Genomic DNA, 24,719 nt, shown 5'->3' with positions numbered 1-24,719 from the left:
GTTTCTTCCTATTTCTTCTAGATTCAGAGAAGACAATCACAAATCTTGTAAGATGGACTCTGGGACAAAAGATACCTTTAGTAACTTATTTAAGTTAGGAAATTGTAGGCAAATCAGCTGCTTCAGGTATGAAGTGGAAGCTGGTTCAAGTCCTAATGAGGTACTCCTATTTATACCGGAGCCATTAAGGAACTGGGTACAGTACTTGGCTTTTAAAATGGTACCAATAACTACCTTCTATCAGACAGACAAAATTGACACAACAGGAAAAAAAATACATCTCCCCCTATCATTACCAATGTTCACTAGTATAATTTGAAAAATACAGAAAAGGTTAAAGAAAGTAAGAATAATTCAGAATTCCCCTACTGTTATCCACTCTTTAATATATTTGGAGGGTAATACATGAAATCATATTTTTCCTCCAGATCTGATTCTTTTTTGTCAATTATGTAACGAATATTTTCTCATTAAATGATAGAATATCTCATTTTTAATGACGAATGCATAGCAATCCATCATAAACATACAATAACTCATTAATTTAAGCAATACTACTCCAATATATTGATAAATGTGCATATATTAATTGTTAGGAATTGTTAATTCCTAAGACTAGATTCTCAAAAGTGAAATTACAAAGTCAAAGGATGTCAACATTTTAAAGGCTCTTGATCCTTTGGAAAAGCAGTTTTTCTGGAAGAGGTATTCTTTTTTTTAAATAAATAGCAAGCCAGCTAAGTTCTTTCTATAGTCCATTTTATGACAATTTAAGTTTGTTGAGCAGTTGATCGGGATGAGTTGTTATATTTGGTCCCAGAAAACAGAATGAAATGATTCCAAGTAGATGAAATCCAAAGAAGGTGATGTAAGTTCCATGTTCAGCAGTGCTCAGCAAAGGCACAATCAGCACACCTTTCATTGGGAGCCAATCCTCCACAGGTTTTCTCACATTCAAACAGAAGCACTGACTGCCTGTATTCCAGACTCTCTTTTCAAACAGCTGTATAACCAAAAGCCTGGAAAGACATACATAGTGCCACACCCAGAGAAAAGGACAGGCATGCTTACTGCCCATTTGAGAGGCTGGAGTTCTCCAAATTCAAGATTCCTCTCTTAAAGTATAACCTCCTATATGTATAAGAGGTATATAAACCTCCTGTCACCCTGTGGGAACTGGGTTCAAGAAACGGATGCAAATTGCTAATGTTATGACTACTACTATTGCTCTAATTGATAAATGCCCCTTCACCTCTCTGCGTGTGAACTCTACTAGTCTCCATAAAACTATGGAAGATTAACTTGTTAGCTTAAAAGTGGGGTAAAATCTCTCTCAACAATAATTCTGACTCTTGTTAATAAAAACCAACTGATGGGGTTGGCAGCTGTCCTACTGAGGGTAAGGAGAAGTTGACCTTGTTACATGTTATGTCTCTAGTGCCTGGCACCTAGTAGACCCTCGACAATAATGACTGCGAAGGAGAGCTGAGGTGCCCCAGCAATTCACAGAGATAAACCTCCCAGAGCTCCATGCTAGAAACTATTGGTGATGTGCTCCTGGAAGATTTGAACATCTCTTCCTAAGTTTTCCCAATTTCTCTTCCTGCCTCCAGCAACTATCTCTGATTCAGAAGGGATTTCAAGAGTAAAGTTCAGTATCTTGAAATACACTGAAAAGGGCAATACAGATGAGGCAGTCACTGATAAAAAGCAAAGAAAAAAGGTAAAGCTAGCAGAGCTGGTCCCAAGCCGCAACCTCAGGGTATGGCTAAGGAAAACTAGATCAAGGTACACACAGCACACTGCTTTAATCTTACAGATTTCAAACAAAAGGCTAGGAAAATTAGCAAGGAATAGGGGGAATTTAGGTAGGAACAACTACTCAAACAACTACAGAAGGATAGTTCCTGCCCTTCTGATTCTCTGAAACCTCAAGAAATGTTCACAAATCATTGGATGCCTTTGACCATAAAAAGGAACAGAGGCCCTGAACATGCAGTAATTTGTAGCTCATCTTTTTCTTTTCAAGTCGGCTACACTTGAAGGAGAGTATCATAGTGCAATAGAGACTGCTGGGTTTCTAAATAATATCTTCCCCTCCTTTTTTTGATTAATAGAACTCCCTAACTTTAAATGATGCTGTCCTGGACAGAAATCAGAGACTGTATTTCTCAGGTTTCTTTACTACTAGGTATGGTCACAGAATTATGTTCTGGCCAATAACATGTAAGTACAAGTGGCTAAGTGAGACATTTGGGAAAGGACCCACAAAGGGACCCAATTTCTTTGTCCTTCATTCTTCCTACTTTTTGAAAAAGATTTTATTTATTTATTCATTCATGAGAGACACAGAGAGAAGCAGTCTCCATGTGGAACTCGATCCCAGGACACAGGGATCATGCCCTGAGCCAAAGGCAGATGTTCAACGGCTGAGCCACCCAGTCATCTCCATTCTTCCTATTTCTTGCTGGAAAAGATAATGGATGGAAAACATATGCTCAGGATGGTGGTGTGAAAATACAGAAAGAGGCTGGGTCCTTAATGTCACATCAGACCCAAAATGATCATCTTTGGTTTTCTACATGGAAGAAAAACAAAGCTTCTCATTTGTATAGATTCTTGTTTTTCTCAGGTCTACATTGCTCTTGATCAAAGTGTAACTCTTAACTTCTACATTCAGGCAAGATGCTACCACAAAGAGATTTATGAGAAACGAACCCTGTCTCCTGTCTACCCCATGCAGCCTAGGAGACTTCCTAGCATGGGTTCTAACTTTAGGTGACCTTAGGGACTGGAGAAAAGAGCATTAAAACATTTATCTGTATTAACAAATAATGATAAAATCAGCAAAACTAACCAACTGCCAATTCCCCTGCAAAGTAATTCAATTCCAAAATGGGTGTCCATTTGGAGACATGCCTTATTTCTAGAGACATGATTAGAATTCAAATAGCAACAGTGGAAAGCTACCCTATGTTGGTCCTGGCTACTTTCAAACATATTTAGAAGTGGAAATTAATCCTTTGATATTGATCAACATTGCTAAAGAATTCTTTTGAGATTGATGGGTTTAAATCCAGACAGTGGAGCCAACATGCATGTGCCTCAATGAGATCATCTGCTAATCAATTCAGTATGTAGCAAGTATTAGCTGGGAAAATGGAAAATCAGGCCCTCTGGGTCATATTGGCAGCAGGAGCAATTTTGACAAAAAGAAAATTAAGTTGAGGGGGGGAAATTAGATGAGTTCAAATTCCAACTGGCAGCAGGAAAAAATTTTAGTATAAGACATTAATTTTTAAAGTAGATCAGAAAAAAAAAAAAACTTCATTTATTTCTGCTACTACTGACTGAACAGACTTTCTACTCAGCCTATTTGTCAGGGTTCCATTTTCTTAATAATTAACAAACAGCCCTTAAGGATTCCAAGTAGATGACTCAGCCTCAGGAAAGCTAGGGCCCATTAAATCAGTTTTTAAAAACCTGCTCTAATAACAGATCTGCATCTGAAAGATTAAACCTGAGAATGGCAACTGTCTCTTTTTCAATATTCCTAAGGAAGCCAAAACAGGTTTACATTGAAATATGACAAACTTAGATTGGACATTTGGAAGAAGTTCCTGAGTGAGCATTTTTAAACCATAAAATGGTCTTTAAGTTTCTGAAGAACATATTCTCCCGTGACCCAATCCATGGAGGGGATGACTCATATACAAGATCCGTTCAAGGTTCCTTACATAGTGTTTGCCTAAAACATGCACATTCCACCATGTTTAATCAGCTGCCTTTCCTTTCTAGCTCTCAGAGAAAGAGCTACTCCTGCTGCTCTGGCTCATGAGTGCACTTCCCACCATGCTCTGGACCTTTCCTCCACCAATGAACAGATAGCTTCACTCAGCAGCCTATGCTTCATTTCCATCAAAGCACTTTCTCATTTGAAAAAAAAAATACTACTAGAATTTTGTAACAACTGTGATAGCCAAGGATTGCAAGAGATGAAGCACCTAAACTCAAGGACATGGAGTACATGCACTACAGCAACTTGGCTCTCTGACATCTAATCCCATGTGCTTTCCATCATTCAGGAGGAGCAGCTAATCCCAATCCTGGATTTAAAAAAAAAAAAGACAAAACCCTATCTCTGTAGGTCTCGAGTGGTGGGGAAACCCTTGGCTTTGTAGTTAAACATACTTGTTTGTGTTAAACTCTGACTCTGCTACATAAGTAGCTTTGAGAACTTGGGGGATTTATTTATCCTTTGAATCTCCATTTTCCACACGTATAATATGGCGAAATATTGTTCCTACAGTGCTGTACAAAATGAACCAATGAGTATTAACTACCTAGCCTGGTACCTCAGCTAAATTAAAATAAAACTCTGTTGATCTGTAGCTCTTCAATTTCTTACCACTAATCCTTATTGATTCCCTCAGCTCACTTCTAGGAAAAGTTGCCAATGATCCATATAACACTCCTCTCACCACATTCTCCTGTACCTCTCTCCTCCGTGATGCTATGAACCACCTGCAATGCCAGCAATTCTACTTCTGTCCCAATCACAAAATGAGTTCATCTGCAGGCCACTCTCTCAGAAGCGATGATAGACTTGGATACTCAGAGCTGTCCAAATCCAGTAGGAAGCAGAAAAGAAGGTACAATACATATGGTACCTGCTGGAAGACCAAGTTCCCTAATGTGTTTGGCTTACTGATATTGTTGGCTCCAACGACTTGAACTTCTGGACTCTGGACCTTTGCCACCTTGACCTCCTCGATTTGCTTACCCAAGTGAACTTTTCAGGCTGACCCATCTGCTCTGACCTGCAGTTTCTGCATGGGCACCCAGTCTAGAGATAGGGGCTGTCTGTAGCAGGCTCTAGTACGTAGGGCTAATAGCCCTCTTAGATTTCTATAAACTGCTGCTATTTCTTCCCTGTCTTTTTCTGATGACTCCTCTCCTCACCCCGATGTCTTATTAAACTCAATTCTTATTAAACCTCTAATTCTTTTTTTTGTGGCATTTGTCAGTTCCTATCTGATCCACTGCTGGTTCTATACAGATGAGCTCTTAACTGACAGCTCTGGCATTCATCACCCCTTTAGGCTCATGCCCTTTAAAACCTGCAAGATCTCTTTCTGGATACTTTTCTAGTAGTTAGTCTCTTCCCTTCTGAAACCACCCTTTTTCCAAGTTCTCTATTATTATTGTGCTCATTTTTCTGGTTCCCTAGGCTCATCTTTCCCTCACATGAAAGGCCTTTGAAAAGTCAATATGAGGTCAAATATAAGATAATCTTATCTCAGACATCTTGGCAAACTTATTTTCCAAAGTTTACCATAAAGGCTCATTTAGTCCTCCTCTTGAAAGTCATGTGTGCACTGGTCTGGGGGTGACTTTTGAGGATAATCACTACGGAAGTAGTGGAAATCATGGAACCTTGAAGTTATTCCCAATTCTTATTCACTAGGTCCCAGGATTTGTTACATATAAATATTCCTCTTTATGTAGTACACTTCATTTTAAACAAATACAAGTGGTATTAGGAAGCATTCGCTGAACACTGATTACATGCCAGGTATTGTGTTAACTGCTTTACATGCATTATTCTTTGAATTTTCATAACGAAAGGACAGTAATATATTATTTCTCTTTTACATAAAAGGAAAATAGGGACCATAGAGGTTAAGTTGCCTAAGAACTCAAGGCTAGTAAGAAGTGGTTACAATGAAAAGGTTCTATTCTTTTAAACAGAACCTTCAGCAAAACTAATCTCCCAAAAAGAATGCCCTTTCCCTCTCATCCCTCCAATCGCATGGCCCATCCTCCTTCAGACACTACTCAGTAATTCTCCCCGCCCTGAGATAGGCCGTTTGTTCCCGCTGGCCAGCCCTTCACTCACCATGCTACAACAATACACTGGCTGTGAGCCCTTCTCCTAGTTCATACCATACTGCTGGTTAACACATTTCTGTTCTTTTGACAATGTTTTCCTCATCTTGACCCTTTGATGTTTTAGAACACTAAGTTCTTGAAAGTTAGCTTTCTTTTCAACACCCCATAACACAAGTGTACCCAGCAAAGCAAGGCCTCAGTAGGGGCTGGCTGAGTGGGGTACATGATGTCTCTAATGACCAGAGTCTCCTGTCTTTTTCATTGCTCCAGGAAGGCATGGATCTCACTGCTTACTGGGGCAGATGGGCCACGGCAGGCTGGCAACACAGAATGAAAATAGCTAACATTACTGAGTGCTTACCACATCAAGCACTATTTTGTGTAGCATAGGTATACTAACTCCCCATGTTAGGTATCAGGAGTTGGATGCAATTAGCATGCAGATTTTTCTCAAGTCTGAGTCAAGAGAAAATAGAGTCCATCTCCTTCCTATCTACAGCCGTCTAGACATAGTCATATGTTACACTTGCAGCATTTAGCTACATCTTCAATCTGAGCATATCTCATTTTCCACCTATTTCTAAGTGCTGGTACTGACTTCTGTTACAGGGCCTATTCTGTAACTCAGAGCTCAATAAATCACTGAAGTGAACGAATCAAGATCTTAAGAGATCAAAATTCATCATACACAGTTAAAAAAATCTAGACATCATTTTACCACCTTTCAAGCCTTAAACAATAGAGAAGTCACTTACCTTTAAATTAGCACAAAGTACACTTTCTGGCTTCATGATTTGAGAAAAAATGGACGTAGCTTTTGCCACTTGGTTCTAGAAAAAAGAAAAGTAAGTTATATTCCAAATCACATGAACATTTCTCTGCTATCCTAAAGACTTGTTTAAAGATAGTAGGATATTCCTGTTCATGGTGTGCCAGGGGTTTTAAAGTCTACAAAGAAAAAGGTTTTTTTGGTAATCAAAAAAGAACTTTCTATAAAATATTTCCTACAGTTGCATATTACTGAATTTTAAAAATAGCTTCCAAAACATTTTTATTGAAGTAGAGCTGACACACAATGTTACATTAGTTTCAGGCATACAGCACAGTGATTCAACAACTCTATACATTATGCCGTGCTCACAAGTGTAGCTGCCATCTGTCACCATACAATGCTATTACAATGCCATCAACTGTATTTCCCAATGCTGTGCCTTTCATCCTGCGACCTATGCATTCCAAACTGGAAGATTACTGAACGCTTTAATGACATGCCTGAGTTCCAGTTTTTAAGGTGGAGGCACAAAGTTGGCATTTCTCCTTACCCCACTGGAAGACTTTAAAAGAAAGAAAAAAGAAAACAAGACTGAGAAGCAGAAATGCAAACTCCATCTCTTGACAGTATTGGAAGAGAGCAGGAAGTTCAAACCACAGAAGAGATGCAAGCACTGCCAACAACATGGGAGATGGGCCATGGGGGTAAGGTCTGCACAAAGCAGTGTGCTAAAAACATTGCTGCTGATCTCAGCAAGAGCCTACCTACCAAGTAGTTCTCAAAGGCGAGGGGTACACCCTGAAGTACAAAATCTGAATTCCTGTTTTATAGTGATGGTAGTGGAATTCAGGACTAGTAATGAGAAGTCCTTTGGATCCTTCTTGTGGCAAAGGTGAGGCTAACCAAGAATTTAAACAGATAAGCTGTATCTGTAGGAAACAGTCCATCGCTACAGTAGTGGCAGAGAATAAGGTTTTTCATTGAAAACTACCACTGTCCTATTCCGTTAGCCATGGAGAAAGAAAGCCTATCTTATTTTATAGACAAAATGCATACATAAAAAAGTTCCTACTAGTCTACAGCATGACAACGTGGTTCTGGTCTCTGACATGAATCTCTTGCAAGCAGCTGGTCTAAGAAACTTGTTTTCAATGACCAGTATTTAAAAATGCACCAGCACACATCTATAAAAAGATACTAGAAGGAAAAAAAAAAAAGTGAGAAAAGGGATATAAAAATCAGAAAAAAAACAAGATCAGAAAATAACTGGCAGTTGAAGAAATCTCAATAGAGAAATGTCCATAGATACAGAGGACAGTAATGAGAAAAACAAACAAGATCAAGTAACTCAGAAGTATGAAAAAAAATAATTAGGCAGGCCTCAGATTTCTCCACAGCGATACTCTACACTAGAAGACAGAAGAGCAATGGATAAAGAAACCCCAAGAAAAACTATATTATCTCAAAATTTTATGTCTGGTCAAAATGTAGTTCAAGCCAAAAAAAAAAAAAAAAAAAAAAAAAAAACAGACAAATAATTTTAAATACCAAGAACTTGGGGAATGCTCTTCCTCTGAAGAAGGAAGACACTTTACCAGAAAACACATTTCAATCAACCAAGAGATGACTGGAAAACCAATAGCAAATGAATATCTTTAAATATTTGAATATATTTAAATACACGTAAGAATATATATTTAAATATATATATGACTAAAACGAATGCAAGGAATATGGTTACAGAATAAAGCACATGTGTTGTATTCTCAGATAATGAAGACAAGGGGAGAATATAAGAGAAAGTATGCCTAATGCCTTGTCTTCATTATACAGGGTCAGAAAAATAGCATTTAAAGCTGACAAATCAAGCATACTTAAGAGAAAAATGAATACCATGAGAGGTAATGTATCAACCAGAATTGGGTGGTGGAGAAGAAGGAAAACGAGAAGAAAGAAAATATACTAATTTCAGCATTACTAAGAATAAATACTGTGAAAATGACAATGCTATCCAGGGCAATTTACATGTTCAGTGCAATCCCTATCAAAATACCATGAGCTTTCTTCACAGAGTTAGAACAAATCATCTTTAAGATTTGTGTGGAATCAGAAAAGACCCCGAATAGCCAGGGGAATGTTGAAAAAGAAAACCAGAGCTGGGAGCATCACAATGCCAGATTTCAAGTTGTGCTACAAAGCTGTGATCATCAAGACAGTGTGGTACTGGCTCAAAAAATGGAACAGAATAGAGAACCCAGAAATGGGACCTCAACTCTATGGTCAACTGATATTCGACAAAGCAGGAAATACTATCCACTGAAAAAAGGACAGTCTCTTCAATAAATAGTGCTGGGGAAACTGGACAACCACATGCAGAAGAATGAAACTAGACCATTCTCTTATACCAGATACAAAGATAAACTCAAAATGGATGAAAGATCTAAATGTGAGAGAATAGATCACCCTGATATTTTCATTTCTAATTCAAGAAAAACAAGATTCTCCAGCCATACTTTACCAGCTGGATAAATAAACTGGTTATTTCTGCTGCCCTAAAATCTCCTCTTACCACATATGAAACGTTTAACGTATTTCACATTTTCCTAAGCCTTCAAACGGGACTCTCTTGGGAAGGGCTCTTCAAAGGGGGCATTCCAGGGTTCCAGCTCCAACTGTCCTTTACTGCTTGTGACAGCAGGCAGGTCCTCTCTTCTCTCTGACCCCCAGCTGCCTTCATTTATTTTAAGAGATCACTGAAACCTCTTCCAAGTAAGAGAATTGGGGTTTCACTAAGAAATAGAAGATGACTCCACTTAATGAGCTGATCCAGGATTCCTCATTCATTTCATGTAAATTTCACTTTGAAGAGTATTAAGTTCAACTGTTCTGAAAACACTACATAGTAACCCAATCATTTGAAATTTTCACTTGAATTGCTTGAGAAATTTCTCTGAGTAAAGCTTCCCTCACTGAGTCTCCACAGATCTTGACCAGCTCCCTTCTAAGTAACAATGCATGTTAGGTCCTCAACTGTAAACAAAAACATCCTTTGGAGACACCGGTATAGATGTAGGTTGCTGTGGCACCAAAGGCACTGGTCTCTTTATGGGAACTTTTTCTTTGGGATACAGTTAGAAGGAAAAAATAAATAAAAAGAACAAATCAAACAAAGAAAGCAGTCAAGTCTTCCCACTCTCAGTTCACCAAAGTGCACCCCAAAGCCTTACCTGATTGAGAGCTAATGCCACAGCAAAGCAAGATGCTCTCCTGGAGAGGACTTCTCCTTTGATCAGGGCCTCTTCTCTTAACGTAGTACAGATTTTCAAAGATTCAGGGCTATTCTGGCAGGAGACAGGTTTGCTCAGTAAATGTCACGCATCTTTAAGTTCAATAAAATGTTTAATAGTGCTCAGTATTTCAGACTTCCTTTTGTAAGAATTTCCCAGAGTCTATCTCAAGCCACTTAACAGATTAAGCGCCATACAGAGACTGCATGCAAACAGAGCTAATTACCTACACATTAGCAGTTCAAATCTACATTAACTTCATTGGTAAAGCTCTTTGTCAATTTTCTGAATTGGGGCCTTTTTACCACCAAGCGTACAGGTCTCTTCGTATCCAGGCAGACTTGTTGCTAGACCAAGTACCGTAATATAAAAATGTAAAAACTCAGTCCATTACTCTATTAAATAATAGAGTAAAGCTCAGCACCACTAAAAAGATAGGATTTCTGATCTGAAAATATCCACATAAGTACTTGAAAACACAGACACATACAGGAATGTAAATCAGGAAGGAATCCCATGAAAATAGAGATCTTGAAAAAAATGCAAGAACATGAATGACACACAAGCCAGCAGACAGCAATGGTAAAAAGGAATCTTCTTCCGTTATACATGCTACAGGTAATTAGCTTTATGAGAACAGCATTATCTTTCCATCTATGTCTATTCATCATGACATGATTTACAACTCAAAACCTAAAGTAAAACCTGAATTTGATGAGCAAAGACAGTTCCCAGAATTGACCTGCAATGTCTACTGGCTGACTAGTTCTATTTTTCAACGCTCGTCCCCACTGAGTGAAACAAGTTATTTTTAGACACAATATAGGGGAGAAACGTCATCTGGCCTTCCCAAATATCAGAATTAAATTCTCTCTGCTTAATTATGCACTCAGGGAGGCATCTCTACGAAGGTCAGAAAGCTCACTATTGCAGCGCTGAATAAGCTGATGCTCTAGTGTTGCATATTTGGTTGGCTCTTTGTTTCACAGAGTAAGAAAATGGTTATGACTGGAAAGGATGACAAAGGGGCGCCTGGATGGCTCAGTCAGTTAAGGTCCGACTTTTCGTTTTGGCTCAGGTCACAATCAGAGGGTTGTGAGATTGAGCCCTGCATCTGGCTTCACTGAGAGTGGAATCTGCTTGTCCTGGTCCTGTTCGCCCCTCCTGCCCCTCCCTGCTCATGCATTCTCTCTCTCAAATAAATAAGTAAAATCTTTAAAAAATAAAAAGGATCACCTAATAATCTAGCAATGAGCAAACTAAGACCCTCAGGCCAAGCCTAGCCTATGGCTAAATATGGTTTTCATACTTTTAAAGGTTTGTAAAAACAAAAACAAATTACTCTATGTGACAGAGACCATACGTGGTAGAGACCATACGCAGCCTCTAAAGCCTAAAAGCATTTACTATCTGGCCTTTTAACAGTAAAAACTTGAGGCTCTTGAATTCAACCCTTTCATTTCACAAATAAATGAAGTGACCACTTTGAAGCCAGTTAATGCTAAAGTTGAGATTGAGACTAGACTCCAAGTTTCTCAATTTCCAGGATGGTTTTCTTTACACTATAACCCTACTCTCTCTCTTGTTTTGGAAAATTGATATTGCTACACTTTTAGGGATGAGTTTCAACGGCCCATGTTCTTCACCTTGCCTAGTGTTCCTTCATTTTTGCCATAAGGTTCTGTTAAGTTTCCAAAGTTTAAATGACATGAATGTTTACAGTAATGCATAGAACCTTGGTTGCTGCACTCTATCAGTAATTATTTATTCACTGAGTCATTCAATCAGTAAGGCAGAAATAGTTTCTAAGTACAAAAAACAATCCTGATACAGTAATAACATATCAGCTTGTAAGTCATGTTTTCTGTCATCCAAGAGTTCATTTTAATATCACATACATTTATTAAAGATCTATTGTTTGCCAGGGACTCTTAGGTCTGGCATACAAAAATGCCTCCAGCTTAGCCTCTAAGTGGAGAGGATGAAATATCCATCTACCTAAAATTGCATCAAGCAGTGATGTCACATAGGTGATACAAACAGAGCACAATTAAACAATTTTGGGCAATAAACATTACTTCCAATTTTGAACCACAGAAAATGTACAGATAATAAAGAAGCCCTTGAGTTCACCAATAAAGGGTGGTCAGATTTCCATGGGAGAGAACTACAAAGACTGGTCTAGTGGAGTCCAGCCTGAGCCTGATAACAAGAGGACCAGCTCTACAACAGAGCTTGAACCCAGCATACTGTTTCTTGTTCTCCCTATCTACATAATTGCCAGAGAAGGGTGAAAGATGATAAAATTGCTTTTCCCATGGTAAAACTGTGTATATGGCTAACTTTGAGTTTTCTAAAAAAGCACACATTTAAAATTGAAATATCTGTACCAGCTGGAAAAAAGACTTCAGAGGAACTAAAATTTTCTTTGTAGAGAAAAAAAATAAATAAATTCTCTCTCAAACACTACCCACAGTGCTCTAAAAGTTAAGGAAAGACAGTCTTACCAGTTTGTAGCAAATAGCAAAAGCAAGGACATAGGTATCTTTGTTGAACTTCACATCTTGGTTTTTCATCTCTATCAGTACTTCCAATGCACCTACCAAAAGTGACAAGTGGGTGGGCAATTTAAATGCATCTCAATGAGTTCAGAATCCTTGGCTATTGATCCCCAGAGTTCTAATCTATTCAGCACCATCTGATGAAAAGTGTGTTCCAGAAGCACAATAAAAACTGTCAATGTCATTTAGCAATTAACTAAATTAAAAAAACCCATCAACTCATACAGCAAGAACAAGTATTTTAAAATCTATTATATTTTCAAGGCAAGTAAAATTAAGGTGTTTAGGATAAGGCATGACATGACATGCAATAAGATTGTTTTCAGACTTAACAGAATGAAGTCTCTGTAATTCAGCCATTCATCAGGAATATAAGCATCATTTTTATTGGTCCATTGTTTTTCCTAACTGCTATACCCATACCAGCAAAGACAAAATTTTTCAGCAAACATAAATTCCAATACTTACTTGAATATCTGCCTTTGATAAACAACATATCCATCAAAATATTGAATGATGTGGAGTCAGAGAAGAAACCCCGTAAATGCTGAGGGAAAACACACACACACACACACCAATAGCAATTTGGTTAAAAGTTTTAACTATTAAGTAAGTACTTATTCCTATTCTCCCATCTTCTCTTTACAGGGCTTGTTATTGTGTATACTTTATCCATTGGGTCCCCTGAGTTCTCTAAGAAATCTCTAAAACACCAGGATTTATTTTTCAAAAAATAAGCCCACTCTTTTGGCTGTCATGCCTCTGGCAACGAGCACACCAAACACGAGACAAGAGGTATGGCAAGAGTTCTCTGAGTTTCAGGAATACACTGAAGAACACGTTCATTAAACGTGGCTCTTGGGGCGCCTGGGTGGCTCAGGAGTTGAGCATTTGCCTTCGGCTCAGGGCGTGATCCCAGGGTCCTGGGATCAAGTCTTGCATCAGGCTCCCTGCAGGGAGCCTGCTTCTCCCTCTGCCTGTGTCTCTGCCTCTCTCTCTCATGAATAAATAAAATCTTAAAAAATACCCCCCCAAAAAACAAACAAACAAACAAAAAAAACCCATGGCTCTCCTGTGCTTAGGAGAAAAGAAACAAACCAACTAACCCTAATAGGAGTGGTCCTGGAATGTGGGAGGCAGCACATTAATATGAAATGGCAGATATAAGTATGCTGAAGACCAAGTAAGAAGAGTCTTACACAACTATAATCCTCTTTTTGCAAATGAATAATAGTTATTCACTTTTTGAAATAATTCACCAAAAGTAGTTTTTTTTTCTTTCAACATTTTTAATATGATAATGCAATAGCCTAATGGCTATTGGAATATGCCTTGTGCAAGTTTGCTCTTATTTTGAGAACCTACTATACAGACCTGTGTTAAGAGGTGAAAATAAAGGAATGATGAACAAGATACATAACCCTGCCTAACTCTAGTGGGGCTTATAATCTAGTGGAGCTTAAATTCTGGCATGGGAGACAATGTACAAGTGAGTAAAACCTGTGCAAAAAGTAAAAATGTAATTTCAAGTTATTACTAAGGGCTATGAAGAGCAACAAAGCAGGAAAAAGGGATGGAGATGATGATAGAAGGCTGTCAAGGTCGTCAGAGAAGGCCTTCTAAGAAAAGACCTCAATAAAGTAAATGAGAGCCCCGATGATGAGGATATAGACCATGCTGGTCTGAAACCACAGGTGTGGCATGTCTCAAAAAGAATAAGAAGGCCCGGAGTGGAGTGAGCAAGGGGAATGGCAGGCAATGAGATACCACACGGGGCCTCTAAGTCTGAGTTCTACTCTAAGTGTGATGGGAAGACCCCACAGGAGCCCTGTCCACTGTGTACACCATCTATGTGGTTCTACATTTTCAAGTAGCTTCATTAAAAAATGTAAAAAGTATTTGCAATCAGTTTTAATAATGTTCCTTAACCCACTAAATCCAAAATATAATTTCAATATGTAGTCAAAAAAGAAATTTAACAAAGTACTTTATCTTTTCTTTTTTATACTATGCATTTGAAACCTATCCTGTATTTTACCCTTACAGCACATGTAGTTTGAACCACCCACAGTCCAGGGGCTCGATCGACGACACATGCAGCCAGTGGCTACCATACTGGCAGCACTACAGGGTTCTGGGTAGAGGACACATTAAATTAAGAGCGGAAACAGGATTAGGCTTTAGGTCACTGGACTCAAATCTGGCTTATTTTGCTGCTCTAGGAAACTTGGTTGTATAGGAGTATTTCATACATGAGTCTAAAGTTAAAAAACAAAACAAAACAAAGTAAAGTTGCATTTTCTTTCTATCATTATACTCATGGCTATCATTACAGTAAAATTTTCATTTTCCTTTAATTGCAACACATGATTACTGAATAGTCAAACAATACAAAAATGTAGATAGTAAAAAGTGAGAATTTCTGGTACTTCTACCTCCTACAGATAAGCAAGCAGTAGGGATTTCATTAGATTCCTGCAGATTTTTAATATAGCAAAATATGTCTATTTCTTCTTTTATGAAAAAAACAGGCTCAAACCAATCCACACTGTTGTGTCATCTTTCTAAAAAATGAGGGTCCTTAAAAGAGGCGCAAGCCAAGAGCTAACAGTTCCAACATGGACAGAATGGTTTATACAAAGAGTACAAGACAGACCACTTAGGAGGATTCCAAAAATTACAAAAGTATCCCAGGTGGCCAGCCCTGGCTCCAAAATGAGGGTTTCTGACCATGCAGGAGTTTATCATGTCTTTAAGCCCCAGCTTCCTCATCTGTAAAATGGGTAGAGTATCAGGATCTACCTCAGCAGGGTCGGTGGGAAACTAAACAGGCATAGTGAGTGCTGCAGCACAGTGCTGAGGACACAGTAAGTATTCGATCGATAAATAATTACAAAAATAATTATTGTTATTTTTTGCTTCAGGAAAAGAATCAGAAGGTGCCATAGTATTCTGAAAAGCACTTGATGATGTGGCCATCAACCAGAAGTAAAAACTACAACACAGGAGAAGCACAGGTAAAGGTTAGGAAAGGCAATCTTAAAATGGCAACCAGCCTTAAAGTACTCCCCGCTAATTGCTTCTCAGAGAGGAGGTCAGTAGCAGGTCACACCCAAAGCAGGCAGAAATCTTGTAACTTGTACATACAGCTCTTCTACACCCATCCTACACGTCTATATAAAAAGATCTAGGCCTTTTTCATAGCATGGACTCCAAGGAAACCTTAAAATGCAGATAAGTGCTGATTCCTTCAGCCCAGCAGCCTTGCTCTGAAAATCAAACCCAGGAATAATGTGGGGTAAGAGGGAAGTCTTCGTTAATATCACTAAAAACATCCAATGCTCAGCACAAGGAAATCACATTGTCAGAGAAAGCAATCAGGAGACAATAACCTGGTCTTTGATGAGTTCCAGTGCAGATTCCTCAAGATCCAACTCATAGCACAACCTCATGAAAAGTGGTCCAAATTTATAGTCTCCGAAAGTGACATTTCTGTTCTCTGCATGGTACCTGGTAAGCAAAATGATTCAATGAGCCAAATGGTAGGATACAGAAAAAAGGAAAGATAGATTGTGGCGTATACTATGGTATGTGTTGTGGACACAATAAAGCATGAGGTACTCTCAGTCTGGAGGGAGAAAAGTACAGAAATGAGGATAATTAGAGGAACTCTGGAGTGCAGAAGTGTACCAGGCCTTTAAATAAACAGTGTCAGAGGCTCATATAATCATGTTAAATAAACGAATGGAAAAATGCACATTTAATCATCTTCTCAATTTATTAACAACTTGTTAGGACTATTAGTATACGTCAGGGAGTAACAGGGACCTTTCATCAGCAAGCCCACAACAGTGGCACTCTTTGTATGGACCCCATCTAGAGAGGAACAAATGGAAGCAGTGAAGTGATGCTATGCTGTCTCCTCAAATCTGACTTCTCCAACAGGATAGCAGACAACCTACAGATGGACTTTACAATTTAGACCCATTTCTTTTTCTCTGCTCAGGCAAAAGTTTATGTGAGCTACCATCACCTAGCTAAACAAATTAAACACTGTTCTGAAATTCAGTTTTAGGAAAAGGTTAATGTCAAAGACAGGGACATCTTGTTTGTGGCTTGAGATTTCTATAAATAGTCCACCAGTGAGAACCTCAGAAATGAAAATTGCTAGCATAAATTTACTTTCAATAACCAACTCTTCCTGTTTTAGACACCAAGAAGACAATCTGGTTACAAAATAATTATCTCATGATGACATGTAAACCAGATTTTAGTTAAGATTCATTATATGAGTAAATCATACAAACCATGGAAAGAAGCAGACTTTAAAAACAGAATATTTTTTATCCTTCTGCTGAAATCAGAGAGGAAAGTTTCAGTAACATTACGGATAGTGTGTCCTAAACATACATACTGCCAGATAGAATGAGGATATGTACTTTTAATTTTATTTTTTTTTGAGATTTATTTGGGGGAGAGAGATGGGGAGAGAGAGAGGGGGGAGGGGGGGAGAGAGAGAGAGGGGGAGAGAGAGGGAGAGAGAGAGGGGGGAGAGGGGGGGAGGGGGGGGAGAGAGAGAGAGGGGGAGAGAGGGAGCACATGAGTGACAGAGAAAGCACAACCAGGGGCAGGCAGAGGAGCAAAGTAAGAGGGAGAGGCAGACTCCTCACTGAGCAGGGAGCCTGATGCAGGACTCCATCCCAGGACCCTGAGATCATGACCTAAGTTGAAGGCAGACACCTAGCCCACTGAGCCACCCAGGTGCCCCAAGGATATGTGCTTTTAAAGATACATTTTATAATTAAATCATATAAGTAACAAAATATACTCATTGCTCCATTACAAGTTATGAATTAAATATCAAAACTTCAGTTGTATACCATCAATACACATGATTTTTAGTTCTCAATTATACCTCAATAATACTGAGGAGGGAAAGAATTAAGTTATTAAAAAGCAATTTGGTATAGTGATAATGGATTTTTAGACTGATTCCAAACTGACAGTTCAAGTCATAGCTTTTTTGCTTACTATCTGCATAAGGATGAGCAAATTAATTAACTACTCTATGCCTCAATTTATTCTTCTGTAAATGAAGATAAAAGTTCAATTCAAAGGATTTTTGTAAGGATTAAATGAGATGACCATGCCTAGCACACAGAAAACCTTCCATATCTGTTAGCTCTTAAGAAATGTAGTATGCCATGGTAAACACCTTTAAAATCAATATATTCCAACATGGTGTCATGAAAAATTTGCACCAGATTAAAAACAAACCAATACAAAAATAAGTTTTCCCAATTTAGAGGACATTTATACTAATAAAAAATGCTGGAAATTCACAGAGATAATATATTACCTCTTCTTGACAAGAAATGTTGCAATTAGAGAATCTAAAAATCTCCTATATGCCATACAACAGCATGTGGGCAAGATTATTGATAGATTAAGTTGCTCCTTATTTTTGGCTTAATGAAGAGCTTATGTTCTTGCTCATTACTGTTCTTCCCCAGCAGTGGGGTGCCTGTCTCAGCAAGAGAGAGAACAGGTTGGTTAGGCCATGGAACTGTCCATCTTCACACTTTTCCAGCTGTTCAGAAGTAAAGGGAAGAGAGCAACTGGGCAGAGTTATCAGCATCAAATTAGCTTTGTATAGTAAAAACAGACTCACAGTAAAACAGGCCAGAGGGCCTCAAATGATTTAACTTTGTGAAATTGAAATAGAATTAGGATTCCTAATACCCTGTGGCTGTAAATTAGCATTACCGTCCTGGAAAATAATCCAACACTTCGTATTGACAAGTTTTAAAAGATTCCTATCTTTTGATCATCTCTAAAACACAGAGTAAGTTTTGCATAGAGTTGCATTATTTATACTTAGGAAAAATCAATTAATTCAGTCAACAGGAGCACAATAAAAACACCTGACATACAAGGGAATATTGTAAAGCCATTAAAATATAATCCTTAAGTATATCATTAACAAGTAAAAACACTTATACTATAATACTAACTGGAAAACACTATTATATATACAAAAATCATTAGAAATGTGTAAAAAAAAAAAAAAAAAAAAAACCCTACCAAAATCACACCATCTTTGCACATGAAAGAAAAATAAACAAAAATATCCGCAGTAGCTGATCCATTCAGAGGTGGAACCCTTACTTCTCTTCCTGCGTGTGAGTTTTCCAGGTAACTTGCCTTGACCAAGGCAATGTGACAGGAGTGAAGCTGTGCCAGTTCTGGAGCTTCCGCCTGTGCTGGCTGCTAGTGTAGCCTAGGCTAGACTTACAAATGCTGAGACACTCCAAGGGAAAAGGGACACCTGGACTCGGACATCTTGGACCTTCCGGCTCAGCCTCACCAGCAGATGACTACAGAAGAGCAAGTGACTTTAGCAGACACTGGCAAAAAGCGCTGAGCTAACTGGCTTCAATTCTTGATCCACAGTAATAATAGATAATAGAAAAATAATAGTTACCTTGTTACACCATTACGTTCTGGTATGCAGCAAGAGACAACTTAAATATCAGAATTTATGACATACTTCTACATTTTTTATGTTTTTTCAAACTTTCAATGAATTTAGAATGATTTTGTTTTTTTTCCTTTTTAAAAATATTCATTTTTTTCTTATTACAAAATTGATAAGGTCCACTATGGAAAAGTTTGAGAAATAAAAAAAGCACATATTTAGACAAACAAAAAAAAGTATAATTCCTAGAGAATGAGTTATTTTGGTACATATTCTTCCAGTATTCTATATATGAACACCTTGTATTTTTCTCTATAAACGTATAACATAAATGCAGGTCTATGTATAGAAATGTATCTTTCAAGAATGGTTTAAAAAAAAAAAAAGCCATGAATTTAATTTCAGAAATGAAGCCTATTGATTTCAGGTCATATATTGTCCTAGTAAGCGAAAGCTTTGCTGGGTTTCCTAACAGCTAACTATGATTACTTGTGAGTTCCCCCAACATGGGGCACTGACAACAGAGGAGACAGTGGAACCCAATAGGCACCATGCCAGGAGGAGGGAGCCGAGCTAGGAGTCCACTGCAGTGATCCAAGTGAGATGCCATGAGGCTTGAACAAAGACACTGGTAATGAGGACAAAGAGAAGAAAGCGAAAAGATGAGAAATACCAGGGAAGCGGAAGCAGTGGGATTTCTTATCCCATCAGGGAAGACAGCAAATGCGAGTAGGGGAAGGAGGTTCCCCAGTCTTTGTCCTGAGTGGATGGTGCAACAGAACACACAGCAAAAAGAAGCAATTTGCATAAGCTGAATGTGAAGACCTAGGGGATATATAAGCAGAGTTCATCAGGCTGGTGATTTCTTGATGCATCAATTCTGGTTTCTATCTTCAGTCCCTGGCATATGGAAGGAATCTAGTAAATGTGTGGTATATGAATGTAAACGTCTGGAGCTCAGTGTAGGGGCAGGTGGACAAGAGATTTGAAAGTCATCAATGTGTAAGTGATAGGTGAAAGCTTGTTAAGTGGAGGAGACTGTGCAGAAAAAAAAAACAGAGTGAGAAGAGACCGATGCTGGCAGATTTCTAAGGAAATGCCTCACCTGTAGATGGCTTTTTTAGCCAGTTCCATATCATCCCGGGAATCACATAAATGAAGCAAGATTCTCAACTCCTCCCTCAAGATGAGCTTGTTATGAGTCAGTTTCTCTTCCACGTTTCTCAGATAGGTTGCTGGAAGAAAGCATAGAGAGTATAGCAGTCTTCGCTTAGGCTGATTGGGACTGTCAAGAGTCTTGACCTCAAGGAGAAGGGGAAGCTGGATCACAGCACATTGCAAAGGGGCATGGAGAAGGGCTCAAGATCACGCAGCTCCCATTACCAGCTAGTCTCTTCAAGGGGCAGCCCGGGTGGCTCAGTGGTTTAGTACCACCTTCAGCCCCAGGCATGATCCTGGAGACAAGGACCGGGTCCCGTGTAAGGCTCCCTGCATAGAGCCTGCTTCTCCCTCTGCTTGTGTCTCTGCCTTTCTCCCCCCACCCTCTCTCTCTGTATCTCTCATGAATAAATAAAATCTTTAAAAAAAAAAACTGTCACAGGAAGTCTATGAAGCAAACCATCTGTGCTACAGGGGCATAGGCTGGAGGCCCACCCAAAACTTGCTAACATATAATCTCTGGAGTTAGGAACAGAAGAATATGCAATTTTGACTACCTGGGTGCTCTGCAGTTAAAGTTTAAGTTCCCAGAGGCTTACCCCAAAGAACTGTACCTATAGGTGACCCAATAGAAAACAAACAAACAAACAAACAAAAAACCACATAAGCAAGACATATACACCATCAATTGGCAAGGTACCTGGCAGGAAAACTGAAAGGAAAATGTGCACTGAATGGGGATTTGTCCCAGTGGTTGAGCCACATAATTCAGGAATACTTTTTGTCTCTCTCATTTGGTTCAACACTACCTCTCATTTCTCTTGGACCCTCTCCTCAATTGTCAGAAAGCAAACCACAGTAACTACATAATATACAGGGGGTAAAAATGGGCAGGGGGTAAAAAACCGCCCTCTAAACAGCAGCAAACACTCTCCGTAACAGAATCACATCAAGGTGATTACACTCTATTGTCTGTGTCCTGTCTTCTATCTGATCAACTGTGGAGACAAACACCAAAAGGAAACACAGCTTCTTGGCAGTAGGAAGGGACCAGATTGTCAGGAGAATGAGAGGTGAGATGCAAGGCCAATACCAAAGAAGCCTCTGCTTTCTAGAAGACAGGGCTGTTGTCGGCATCAGGAGCTGCCAAGGGAAGTCTATAGGTTTTGCTCCAAGACCTAGAGCTCTGAAGGAAGGCTGCGTAAAGGAATGGCAGCATACACATTAAAACACCACACTGGAAAGGGGAGGTAGACACTGTTCTTAGTTTATAAGGAAAGACGACCCACTTGGTCTAAGTTAATGCTGTGGACCCTCCAATCTTTATTTGCAGAACCACATCACGGTTACAGGTTTTACAGATGGAAAGACCTGGGCTCTGCCACTTGCACGCTATGGGGAGACGCTAGTCAGTGACACTTGATTCCTCATGGGTAAAGTGAGAACCATGAGAGAAATTTCATGGGGTATCAGGAGATAATGTACGTTAAGTATTTAGCACAGGGACTAGCATAGTAACTGCTATGAAATAAGCATACACATTGTTCTCATTTTCATTCTGTCAACTATTTCTAAACAATTTCTAATATAAAAATGTTATTTTTTTCTATACAAACATAAAAAATTTTAATGGGATGACATTACATCTTTTTTTTTTTTTTTAAGTATTTTATTTATTTATTCATGAGAGACACAGAGAGAGGCAGAGACACAGGCAGAGGGAGAGGCAGAGGGAGAAGCAGGCTCCATGCAGGGAGCCTGACATGGGACTTGATCCCAGGTCTCCAGGACCAGGCCCTGGGCTGAAGGCGGCACTAAACCGCTGAGCCATCCGGGTTGCCCCGATGATGTTACATCTTATACTTTTTAATAATCCTTAAGAATCCAAAATTTCTGGGACGCCTGGGTGGCTCAGCGGTTGATCGTTTGCCTTCAGCTCAGGTTGTGACCCCAGGGCCCCGGGATTGAGTCCCGCATCAAGCTCCCTGCATGGAGCCTGTTTCTCCCTCTGCCTCTCTGTGTCTCTCGTGAATAAATAAAATCTTTAAAATAAAAAAGAATTCAAAATTTCAACAGATGTTATTTGTATTTTAAAACAAATAATCATGATTTAACTGTTTATAACACAAAGAAGGCTAAGCTATCGTCCCTGCCCAGAAAGAACTTAGCCTATTTGAGAAACAAAAACAAGATACATCTACACAAAGTTATCTGAAAATAATAATGGAGGAGGAGACATGTGACCAACTACACACATGATAGAGAAAAGAGAAATCAAGGTGGCAGAAACAGAGCAAGACTGGTTGAAGTGGAGAAGTACCAGAGAGAAAGGAGAAACTCAGGTGGGGGAACATTCTTGGTATGAGGATCCGCGTGAATACTATCACAGAATGGACAGGGGTGGGGAGGTGGGGAGGAGAAGTGGTGGGGAAAGAACTACTACTAGATTAACAGGAACAGAGTGGGTAAGGTACATTAGGGAGGAGCTAGGAAGCCAGGGAGGTGTGCTCACAATGTGGTATATGACAGAGGACCGTTGTGGGTTCTTATAAAGAAATGTTGACATGATTTTATAAACATCAATCTGACCACGGAGTAGATTGGCACTCATTACATTAATTGCCTTCCATAACATATGCACAACTGTCATAGCTTCAGAATGACTATGACAACTAGATCTAACTAGAAAAATGACGTGAACCCTTGATTCTATCAACTTCACAAAGCTCCAAAAGACTAGGAGTAAAAAAGAAGACTGAAGTAAAATCCAGACTGAGTCTCCCTATGCTGCAGACTTGTATCTCCTCCTTCACTTTCTGAGGATTATCTTGTCATTTCACAGGTGGTCTAATGGAGCAAGGGATTAGTGGGGAGTCAGGAAAGATTTCTGGAGGGCTACGGGCAATAAGTGTTTATTAGGTGCTCATAAGCATTTGACAGTGAGAGGAAGGAGATTTGAAAAGGCCAGTTGGGACAAACTAAATTTATTTCAAGAGAGAGAGTCTTGCTATGTTCATAAAGAAATTAAAGTACTGGAAAAAATGTGAAGGAGAGAGGGAATGAACTCATCAATATTTCTCAGATGCTGAAAGGAATTAAGACCTAGCATGGTGGTGTGTTTTCAGCTATTTGTAATAAAAATGTTCAAACATATCCAAAAATAGAGAGAGGACATTATGCTCTCATGTGTCTATCACTGAGGCTCAACAATGACTAATATTTTGATAATCTAAAAAAAAAAAAATGTTTTTAGCCTATTGACTTTTTCAGCAGAGTAGAAAAATATGAAAATGCATCATAGGGGGCACCTGGGTAACTTGGTTCAGCTTCCAACTCTTGATTTCTGGTAAGGTCAGGATCTCAGGGTCACTGGATCAAGCGAGCCCTGTGTCAGGCTCCACACTCAGCAAGGAACTCACTTGAGGTTCTCTCTCTCCCTCTATCTCTCTCTCTCCCCCACCCTCACTCCCTCTCAAATATTAAAAAAATGCATCACACACTGGACAGTGTTGTTCCACTGTATTTCACTAGTATATAGACACGTAGTATATACTGGAGATACTATGTAAAACGTACCTTTGACTCAGAGGTGCATCAAAAATGTGAAAGCTAATCATATTGAGCAGTTCTCAGGATTATTAACAGTCTGAGACTTCAAGTTTGGCATTTCTAGGAAACTCCCAGTCGCTGCTGATCCCTGACCCTGAGTTTGGGTGGCATGGATCTAGAGAGGACTGGTTCCAACACTAATTTTAGCATTTCTTTAGGATCCTGGGAAAAGTGGCAAAAGGAGAGCTGTAGAGTCTGCAGTAGTAGAAAGTGAGATGAAAAGCACATTGAGGGACGCCTGGTGGCCCAGCGGTTGAGCATCTGCCTTTGGCTCAGGTTGTGACCCCGGGGTCCCGGGATCAAGTCCCATGCTTTCTCCCTCTCTCTGTGTGTCTCTCATGAATAAATAAAATCTTTAAAAGGGGGGAAAAAAAGCACACTGAAGGGTAGACTATGAAATGAAGAATAAACCCTGTCAATTTTTTCTCAGACACAAGTCCCTATTCACCGAAAGACACTGAATAGGGACTAAGACAGAAAAAAACTTGAAGTACACATCACCGAAACAACTAACAAAACAGATTCAGTTACCTTTGGTTCCAGGAAGATGAGATGCAATAGCCACCTTCTTATGCTGAAATTCTTTTAACTTCACAGTATTATCCGTAAGTAGGTATCTTTTAGCTAAAAAATTAAAGAAAAAAAGTAAAACCATTTTTTTTGTGGTCTCACACTCCACGAACAGGAGTAGAACTTGACTCCCTTTCTGATCTTCAGTCAATACGAATATTCCCACTGGACAGCTACCAATAGGGTCGCGCGGGTGGGAAAGTGTGCATCTCTAGGCTGCCGGAGAATTCCGATTCTCAGCAAGGTGCGTTTGCGCCTAAGAAAGGAGCTACTGATTTACTGTATGGAGATGGGTGGAGAGGAACCTGGGAGGTGAAACATAAATGTACATTCCCCGTCTAGTTATGGGATCGCAAGGGGCTAAAAAAAATTAAAAAATAAAATAAATTAAA

General features: G+C 39.2%; 1 protein-coding gene across 4 annotated transcripts in view; it reads right to left on the bottom strand.

Annotated features, from left to right (window-relative positions):
• PTCD2 (pentatricopeptide repeat domain 2) overlaps positions 1 to 24,719 on the bottom strand; it is a 30,995-nt gene that overhangs the window by 5,424 nt on the left and 852 nt on the right. For 2 of the 4 annotated variants that reach the window (XM_077898126.1, XM_077898127.1), the window contains exons 2-8: positions 24,289 to 24,381; positions 20,096 to 20,225; positions 15,905 to 16,022; positions 12,981 to 13,059; positions 12,459 to 12,550; positions 9,892 to 10,005; positions 6,648 to 6,722 (exon numbers count right to left, since the gene is read on the bottom strand). In XM_077898126.1, coding sequence (XP_077754252.1) covers positions 6,648 to 6,722; positions 9,892 to 10,005; positions 12,459 to 12,550; positions 12,981 to 13,059; positions 15,905 to 16,022; positions 20,096 to 20,225; positions 24,289 to 24,381 — 701 coding nt within the window. Of the gene's footprint in view, positions 1 to 6,647; positions 6,723 to 9,891; positions 10,006 to 12,458; positions 12,551 to 12,980; positions 13,060 to 15,904; positions 16,023 to 20,095; positions 20,226 to 24,288; positions 24,382 to 24,719 lie in introns of those variants that run through there. The other 2 variants (XM_077898128.1, XM_077898129.1) reach the window with 2 other exon arrangements.

Source organism: Canis aureus, chromosome 5 (genome assembly GCF_053574225.1).
Source record: "Canis aureus isolate CA01 chromosome 5, VMU_Caureus_v.1.0, whole genome shotgun sequence".
Classification (NCBI taxonomy): Eukaryota; Metazoa; Chordata; class Mammalia; order Carnivora; family Canidae; genus Canis; species Canis aureus.
This window is presented reverse-complemented; position numbering and strand designations above follow the sequence as displayed.